The sequence below is a fragment of the Anomaloglossus baeobatrachus genome, chromosome 6, assembly GCF_048569485.1.
Source record: "Anomaloglossus baeobatrachus isolate aAnoBae1 chromosome 6, aAnoBae1.hap1, whole genome shotgun sequence".
Lineage (NCBI taxonomy): Eukaryota > Metazoa > Chordata > Amphibia > Anura > Aromobatidae > Anomaloglossus > Anomaloglossus baeobatrachus.
The window spans coordinates 218,031,923-218,041,979 of record NC_134358.1 but is presented as its reverse complement, the minus strand read 5'-3'; the positions used below and the strand labels follow the sequence as shown (position 1 = coordinate 218,041,979).

The window sequence follows — 10,057 nt, the reverse complement described above, 5'->3', positions numbered from 1 at the left end:
ATGAGTACATAACACATGACAGGCTCACCATTTAACCACCTGAATTCAAAAGGTCCACACACATCCTGCAAAAATGGATAAAATGTGCCATACCTCAAATAGTGAGATATTAGTTTATATTTTGGCCCAAAATATGTAAGCTCGCAATCCGTTCGTCAAGGATTGGGCCAAAATATAAACTAATATCTCACTATTTGAGGTATGGCACATTTTATCCATTTTTGCAGGATGTGTGTGGACCTTTTGAATTCAGGTGGTTAAATGGTGAGCCTGTCATGTGTTATGCACTCATAGTGCTAACTGACCCGCCTGGACCTGGTGTTGTGCGTCATTTATAGGCCATTATTCAGACACTGTGCGTCTCGTGTATCCGTGCGAGATGCACCTATATAGTGCTGTTTTGCCCGCCTGACCTGGCTTTCTGGCGTCATTTATAGGTCACAGTTCAGACACTGTGCATTTCACTCATTATATGATGGGCTCCCAGTGCAAGCCTTATTAGTGTGCATGTCTTATGCTAAGCAGCCGCCCCTCCCCCCTAGTGTGGAGGTTGAGTGGCTGTGACATCAGCATCTTGCACCTCGGCTGCAGCCATCTTTATGAGGAAGGCTCACCACATTCTGTGTGTGCACAGATCATATGTCTTGGCTCCTTTTTGGTGTTTTTTAGAACCATATAAATCAATATTATGAATTTTAAAAGTACTACTTGTACCTACTGTTATGCTCAGTACCTCTCTACAGTTAGCTTATACTCTGTGCCATACTCTACTTTTCGAGAAGGCAGTCGTCATGATAAACCAAGTCATGATGAACCAAGTATCATTTACTTGGTTTATCATGGTTTTAGCATACTGTGCATCATTTCTAACATTTCTTTCCAAAGGAATAAACTTCAGCCCCTATAACAAAGGATAAAGAAATAAGGAACATAAGTGATATAATTAAAGAGTTAGAAGCCTATAAAGAAATCTATCTTCTCCCATGAATACAATATCCACCCCAGACTGGCTCTTGCACTATTTTAGCATTACCATGTGGGTTTGCAGTAGATTAGGACAGCTGGAAAATCGCTCTTCATGCTCTCTGCAACCATGAGGATTGTTATGTTCTGTAACCTGGTATTTCTCTCTTCTGAAAAGCACAGTTCTTGTTCCGTGAATGAGAATATGCTCAATTGCTTGGAAATATATTGTAACTGGCTAACTGTATATATTTTTGGCATAGAACATGTAGCCACGGGTGAGAAATGGATTCTACATCTCTAAATGATTCCTTAGGATACTCCTGTGCTCCATGAACCACAATTTCAATTGTTGGTTGTTTGATCAATGCATCATATCTCAGCTGGAAGTCACAATATATAGAATACATCAAGAAATGATAAGTTATATGCCACATATCTTATTTCTTGCTAATCAAAATGGTTTCTAATGTAGACATTTATAAAAATGGGTAAGAAATAGTAACGAAGACCATTCAAATGCTTTTTTTTTCTATATCCACAGATTACTACGTTCATTTAACTCTTTAAGGATGCAGCTAACTAGAGCCTGAGAAACATAGCATAACTTATATTTGCCAGATTGCTGTCAAATTTGAAGATCAATTGCTGGCACTTCAAATGTATTTACATATAGCATAACATTTTATTCATAATTGGGTTTTATTTTTTCCCACGAAGTACAAAAAAGAGATTTCTATCACATTTTTACATTATTATCTAAGCACTCTAAATGGCATGTTCTCTCAGTTCTAAGAGTAATAACAATTAGATACCTCATATGTATAGGTTTTACAACATCTTTTAAAGCATATTTCTTTTCAAACTTTTCTTTTTATTTTTTTTTTCTTGCACATTTTTTATGGCTGTTTGTTTTAAAATTCTAGACACATCGGTGTATGTCTGTTTTTGCACACCTATTTTACTAGTCCAAATTGACCAGTATGCACATTACACCAATACTATATTTTTTGTTGCATTAGTCATTTTTGACATTTAGGATGTATTTACTGACATATTTTTGGAAAGGGTTTAAAGGGGTATTCCTAAAAGGTTCATTTTCAAGTTGATTTTAATCACTCCATCCTGCAATAATAATAATTTCCACAATTTGATGTGTTTAAAAAAATGTTCCAGTGCTGAAATAATCTTATATATGTGTCCCTGCTATGTGCTGTGTAATGGTAACTTTATAGGGACATGGTCTGATCAAACCACGTCTCGGCAGAGGAACAAGACTGTAAAGACATTAATGCATTAAAAATAATAAACTTTTACCTCAAAGAAAAAATTATTTGTGATTCCCTACTGTAATATCTGTATACTTTCTTTTGCAACCTCCCCAGGTCAAGAGCAGTGGTAAGGTCAGATCTTGTCTCTATATGGTCACACACGGCCATTACATAGTACATAGCATGGGCACTTTTATAAGATTATCTATGCATAGGAAAAAAAAAATTAAACACATCCAAATGTAGAACTTATTATTTTTCCATATTATTATTATTCCATTATTCCTTATTTGTGTGTGGGAAAACCCCTTTAATAACTGGGGTTGAAAAGATTGTGTGATGTTAATTATAGTTTTGTGCAAAATGTATGCTGAAAGCAAATGTGGCAAAGGCAATGGTTGTGGTTGTTTTTGAAGGTGTGGGCTGGTAGTCACAGGCGAGAGATTTACTCCAGATCCCTGGCACTCTACATAGATAGAAGACTTGGTCCTTGCTGGGTGTGTAAACTTCAATAGTGTGGGATATGTGGAGATGCAGACTGCATGCTGCCGCTGTTCTCGGCTAGCAGAGACCAAAATGCAACTCAAGAGACCAACAGCTCTTTTTCAGCAATGGTTTTTTAATAGGCAGTCTCAACATTTTTAGCATTACACAGGTGATGGTGGACACTACTATTCCAGTATGTTACAGTGTCACCGCACATTATCAGACACATGTCAAACTTCCAGAGTTACTTCCATTCTTCCTGGTCCTGAAGGTTCCAGTGCAATCCAGTCCAACACACCAGTAAAAAACTGATGGTATCCGCCTCTACATTAATTCTCTATAGAGGTTCTGTTATCCCCAGAGTAGGACCTTGAGTTCCAGTTCAATTACAGAAACTCCACTCAGGTCAGGGCTGCACTCACAAGCCAGTAAACTTCACCCAGTACCTTTGTGGTTAGTGAGCTTAACTCTGGCTACATTGCAGCTCAAAATAGTTGGGTCTGCTCTATTCAGGGTTCAATCTTTATTGCTCATCATATTCTTATACATACTTATACGTTCTTATACGTTCTCAACCCACTAATGGTATTCACGATATCTCCCATTGGATCCCTCTCTCCAATTGCCAGTAGTCACCCAATGCATATGGCCTTGACAGCCAGCATACTATTCCTCCAATGTTCTTTAGGCTTTCTCACAACTAGAGATGAGTGATGTTCAAGTCGAACGGTTCGCCAATTTCATGTTCGAGTGATTTTGCGGAGTGTTCGAGTCGTTCGACAAACTCGAACGATTTGCTAAAAGTTCGGCAGTTCGAGTTATGTTCGAGAACAGTTCAATCACCAAAAGCGTGGCTTTTCACAGTAAGTATGTGCGCACATTGCGTATCTGCATGTGTCCTGCATCCCCAGCACAATCCCTCTCTCTTTCCTACTCACCGATCACGGGCGCCTCGCTGCATGGCTGTCACAAATCTCCAGTGGCTTTTCCTCTTTTGAAAATGGCTGCTGCTTCATTATTTAATCAGGTATTCCGTGCCTTCCCCGCCCACCGGCACCCATGATTGGTTGCAGTCAGACACGCCCCCACGATAAGTGACAGCTGTCTCACTGCAACCAATCACAGCCGTCGGCGGGCGGGTCTATATTGTGCAGTAAAACAAATAAATAAATAATAAATTAAAAAAAATACGGTTCCCCCCAATTTTCATACCAGCCAGGATAAAAGCACACGGCTGGAGGCTGGTATTGTCAGGATTGGAAGCGCCATGTTATGGGGAGCCCACCACCCTAACAATATCACCCAGCAGCCGCCCGGAATTGCCGCATCCATTAGATGTGGCAGTCCCGGGACTCTACCCAGCTCATCCTGAATTTCCCTGGTGTGGTGGCAATTGGGGTCATAACGGGGTTAATCATGACAAGCATCTCCCCGAGACACCTTCCATGATTAACCTGTAAGTGAAAGTAAAGAAACACACACAGCGTAAAATCCTTTATTTGGAAAAAAAGACAAAAAAAACCCTCATTTACCTCTTTATTAATCCTCAAACAACAATCCAGGTCTGAAGTAATCCCCACGACACTGTCAACTCTGCTACATGAAGCTGACAGGGAGCCCCGTAGAACATGAGCGCTTTGTGTCCTCTCCACGCAGCACCTGAAGTGAGCCACGCTGTCACCAGAGACTTCGCTCTGCAATGCAGACGTCAAGATAACCAAATCTTCCCATGTTTCTCATTAGAGCCAGTGGCTTAATGGTTAGAGCTACTGCCTAGGAAGCATTAGTTCATGAGTTCAAGTCCTGGCCACCCCGGTAAAGAATTTAAATTATAATTATTATTTATTTATAATTGAAATTTAATTATGCACTAAGGGGAGGAACCAGACATCAGCTGTGAGCCACGGGCCACACCTCTAAAATCGGAGCAGTTCACGGAATGAGGCTGCATTGCTCTCGCCTCTCTCTCTTCTCTTTCTCTCTCTTTCTCTCTCTTCTCTCTCCTCTCTCTCTTCTCTCTCATTTCTCTTCTCTCTTCTCTCTTTCTTCTCTCTCTCTTCTCTCTCGTTCTCTCTCTCTCTTGTTTCCTCTCTCTCTTGTTCTCTCTCTCTTTCTCTCTCTTTCTCTCTCTCTCTTTCTCTCTCTCTTTCTCTCTCTTCTCTCTCTTATCTCTCTCTTCTCTCTCTCTTCTCTCTTGTTCTCTCTCTCTTGTTCTCTCTCTCTTTCTCTCTCTTTCTCTCTCTTTTCTCTCTCTCTCCCTCTCTCTTCTCTCTCCTCTCTCTCTTCTCTCTTCTCTCTCTCTGTCTTCTCTCTTCTCTCTCTCTCTCCCTCACTCTTCTCTTTTCTCTCTATCTTCTCTCTCCCTCTTTCTCTTCTCTCTCTTTTCTCTCTCGCCCTCTCTCTTTTCTCTCTCTCAGACATGGTGATGATCAGCTAATGCGGTCACCTGACGGAATCAGCTGACACTATTAGTTGATTGGTGAGGCCGGCTTTTTACCGCCCGGCCGGCTAAACTATCAGCTGCTTCTGTCGGACAGGAGTCTGCACTGAAGTGTGTAGTTTGTTTTGTTTTTTTTGCACTGATGCATCAGCTGATTGTATAACAGCCATTTATACAATCAGCTGCTGTGTCATGTGATTCAGGCCCTTGAACCTGACACATCATCTGATCGCTTTGCCTTCCAGATGATATTGGATCCGGATTGGACGGCGCGGGACCCTTGACCCGGGATTACTGCGGAGGGGGGTTCTTTATTTCAATAAAGATGGAGTCACTAATTGTGTTGTGTTTTATTTGTAATAAAAATATTTTTCTATATGTTGTGTTTTTTTATCTGTACTAGAAATTCATGGTGGCCATATCTAATATTGGCGTGACACCATGAATTTCGGGCTTAGGGCCAGTTGATAATATACAGTACAGCTAGCCCTAACCCCATTATTACCCAGCGAGCCACCCATCACCAGAGCAGCTAGAAGAGTTGGATACAGTGCCAGAAGATGGCGCTTCTATGAAACCGCCATTTTCTGGGGCGGCTGCGGACTGCAATTCGCAGCAGGGTTGCCCAGAAAGCTTGGGCACCTTGCGCTGTGGATTCCAACCCCCAGCTGCCTAGTTGTACCTGGCTGGACAAAAAAATTGGGCGAAGCACACGTCATTTTTCTTTTTAATTATTTCATGAAATTCATGAAATAATTAAAAAGAAAAAGGGCTTCCCTATATTTATGGTTCCCAGCCAGGTACAAATAGGCAGCTGGGAGTTGGGGGTAGCCCGTAGCTGCCTGCTTTACCAGGCTACATAAGCACGGATGGTTGATCTTAGGGAGATCAACATCCAACACCGCGGAGACACCATCACGTGTTTCTCAACGCAGTGATTCTAGAGCAATGCCCCCTGGGAAATATTCAAAACAAGAAAGCCTGCGGAGACACCATCACATGTTTCTCAATGTTGGCAGGAAACTAGCCAGGTCTTTCACTGGGAAGGAACAACCACGGGAAGGGCAGTCTCCAGTCAAGGAGACCACTTATGCCAAACATGGTATCCATCCACAGACAGCTGTTTCGGAAAGACCTGGCTAGTTTCCTGCCAGCGTTGAGAAACATGTGATGGTGTCTCCACATGCTTTCTTGTTTTGAATATTTCCCAGGGGGCATTGCTCTAGAATCACTGCGTTGAGAAACACGTGATGGTGTCTCCGCGGTGTTGGATGTTGATCTCCCTAAGGTCAACCATCCGTGCTTATGTAGTCTTCTACTAGGCATTGCTCCCACTAGCCAGTTTCCTACTCCACACTGATGAGGGGCAAATACCCCGAAACATCTGTCTGTGGATGGATACCATGTTTGGTATAGGTGGTCTCCTTGACTGGAGACTGCCCTTGCCATGGTTGTTCCTTCCCGGTGAAAGATCTGGCTAGTTTCCTGCCAGCGTTGAGAAACATGTGATGGTGTCTCCGCAGGCTTTCTTGTTTTGCTGTACCAGGCTAGCATACAAACACATGGCAAAGCCGACGTAATTTTGGAGGGGGGGTGGCAAAAAACTCCTGCATTGAGTCTTGGATGGAGTATGCTGAGCCTTGTATTTCTGCAGCTGCTGTCTGCTGTCTGTCTTTATGGAGGAAAGCAGACAGCAGCTGCAGAACTACAAGGCTCAGCATGCTCCATTCACTAGTGTATGCAGGAGAGCAGACAGCAGCTGCAGAACGACAAGGCTCAGCATACTCCATCCAGGACTGTATGCAGGAGTTTTTTGCCCCCCAAAAAAATGACGTGGGCTTCGCCATATTTTTGTATGCTAGCCAGGTACAGCAGGCAGGTACGGCTGCCCACAACCCCCAGCTGCCTATTTGTACCCGGCTGGGAACCAAAAATATAGGGAAGCCTTTTTTTTTAATTATTTCACGAATTTCATGAAATTATTAAAAAAAAATGATGTGGGCTTCGCCCAATTTTTACGTCCAGGCAGCTGGGAATTGGAATCCGCAGCACAGGTTGGCCTGAGCTTTCTGGGATCCTCTGCTGCAAATTGCAGTCCGCAGCCGCCCCAGAAAATAGCGCTTTCATAGAAGTGCCATCATCCGGTGCTGTATCCAACTCTTCCAGCAGCCCTGAAGCCGGGTGGCTTGCTGGGTAATAATGGGTTAATACTAGCTTTGTTTTACTAGCTAGTATTAAGCCAGAGATTCTTAATGTCAGGCAAGTTTGACTGGCCATTAAGAATCTCCAATAAAGGGTTATAAAAAAAGACACCACACAGAGAAAAAATACTTTAATAGAAATAAATACACAGAGACATTAGAGACTCCATGTTTATTACTCCCTGTCAGCCCTCCACAATCCTGGCCTTCTGTCTTCTTTCTCCTTCAACCCATGCAGCTCTGCTACATCAGACAGCACTGCATGGGAGGAAGACGCTGCTGCTCCGTGCAGTCTAATCACTCAGTGAGTGAGCAGAGGCTGCGGGCTGTTAGCGGTGATGTCACCGCTGACAGGCGGGTTACTATAGCAACAGTGCTCCGATCACGTGATTCCCGGTGCCACAATTCACCGGCGGTGGCAGCCAGTCCTTTCATGTGGGCTGACTCTGTAAAGAGCGACCACATGCAGGAACGGGGAAGCCAACCATGTGCCAGAGCATCTCGCCGGTACACGGAGATGCTGGAACGAGCACCGCGTACTGGAGAGATGCACTGACAGGACCTAGCATGACGTCTAGCCATGTGACCAGTCTGTAGCCAATGAGATAATAGACACGTGACTGGTCACATGGCTATTTTGACATCACGGAAGGTCCTATCATCAGTGCTGGTTACCGGGAGGACGCAGCGATTATCGGAAGGAAACGCGGCGGGAGACAGAGTGCAGGTCGCGTCGCAGGGACATGTAAGTGTAATGGCAATGTTTATTAACTGTATGTGTACATGCATAATGTGTTTTTATGTCTTTGTGTTTGCCTGCCATTGTTTTCAATGGGGTTCGAGTTGGTTCATCGAACGTTCGACGAACTTGTCCTCCGTTCGACGAACCAAACCAAACTGGAACTCTAAGGGGGTGGCTCATCTCTACTCACAACTACTCCCAACTACACTGTCTAACAGTAATTGTTACCTTCTTCTTTATGTGACCCTTCCCAAAGTGGGCTAGTCTCAACATCAACTTTGTCTGCCCCTGCAGTCTATTGCTGGGCAGACCTTAACCTTTTATCAACATTCCTAATACACAAGCATTGCATTATAATTAGTGACAAGCAAGCACTAAAATGCTCAGTGAGAGTCAATGGGAAACGCAAGCATTTTTCCAGAAGACACTTACAGGAGGGCTGGGGATGTGGGGAAAATTGCTCAGATGGATGTAAAGAGCACTTAAATGCAATGGGAACAACATGGGGAAGACGGCTTGATGCATCTCAGAATGCCAGGTCACCTCTGAAACTAATTTTGTCAGAGAATTATTCCAGTTAAAATATATAAAACTGAAAAAAAAATGGATTTTAAAGGAAAATTGTTAGAGGAAAAAAAAACACCTACTCCACCCCTTAATAACAGGGCCCTCTCTCACTATATTTCCACATGGCCTATGACTACAGTACATGTCATAGTAGTGAGGAAAATAAAACTACATCTACATGTAAATTTACCATTTTACTACCTTATCTGGGCATGTGGTGTGTGTTACATGGTCAGACCAATCCTGTTTATTTATGAAGGAGGGACTCTGAACCTCACAAAACCTATGTGGACAATGCAAGCACTGGCAAAAATTAGAAGAGGGACTCCAATACACTCTGTATTAGACATAAGGGAGAGCCTCATACATACTGTTAAAATTGTTAGGTAGTGGGACTCCTAGACTCATAAAGCTTATGCACTAAGTGCAAGGACTGCCAAAAATATTTTACTTTTGAAGGGTACACATCTATATATAAGTAAGAGAATTGTTGAGGTAGGCTTCATAAGCATCCTGAAAAATTAAGAGTAAGGGTCACATGATGACCCTCTAAAAATTATGAATGAGGGCTGCCTGTTTAACCTCTTTACATTTGGAGGAAGGGCTGCCTGATGCCTCTCCAAATATTTGAGGGAGGGCCCCATGATGGCCCTGTTCATATGGTGGAGGAGAAAAAGGACAAGAAAAAGAAGAAACCATGAGCCAAATATCCTTATTGGGTATGAAGGGGTGCTTAGGAATACGCCTAAAAAGATGAACATTTAAATTGGCTTTAGGTTCTGCTGCTGTCATCCAGTTGGGTTGAAAAGTCTGCGCCAATCTAGGCCTTGTTCAATTTGATAAGACTCAGCCTGTTAGCATTTTCAGTTGTCAAGCGGATGCGCCTATTGGTTATTGTGTCCCCGACACAATAGTTGTGCGGCACAGAGGAATCACGGAGGGTTCCTGGTATGGTCGGCTATGTACTCCTTTACTGTCCTTCATAATACAGATGAGAAAAATAGTAGAATAAAATGCCTTAAAAAATTCAAATGTACATAAAACTGGTATAGCTGAAAAACGTTCTTATCCCACAAAAAAGAAGCCATGATACAGCTCTGTAAAAAAAAAAAAAACCTATAGCTCTCAGAATACAGTAATGTACAAACAATTTTTTTTTCCATAAAGTTGTTTTTATGTTGTAAAATAAATAAATATTAATCTGGTATTGCTGTTTCATACTGACCTGAAGAATAAAGCTGCTGTTCTTACCACTTTTATGACATGGTGAATGGCATAAAAAAAATTGTGAATTGCTGGTTCTTCTTGATTCTGTCTCACAAACAGCAGAATAGAAAGTGAAAAAATATTATATGGCCCAAAATGGTACCATGATAATCTCCAACTC

The 10,057-nt window shown here is 42.5% G+C and overlaps 1 protein-coding gene across 1 annotated transcript in view; it reads right to left on the bottom strand.

The window, feature by feature from the left end:
• Nucleotides 1–748: 748 nt before the first annotated feature.
• Nucleotides 749–10,057, bottom strand: part of LOC142243864 (uncharacterized) — a 192,299-nt gene continuing 182,990 nt past the window's right edge. The window contains exons 8-9 of the mRNA XM_075316070.1: nt 1,034–1,133; nt 749–901 (exon numbers count right to left, since the gene is read on the bottom strand). Of these exons, the coding sequence (XP_075172185.1) occupies nt 749–901; nt 1,034–1,133 (253 nt within the window). The remainder of the gene's footprint in view (nt 902–1,033; nt 1,134–10,057) is intronic.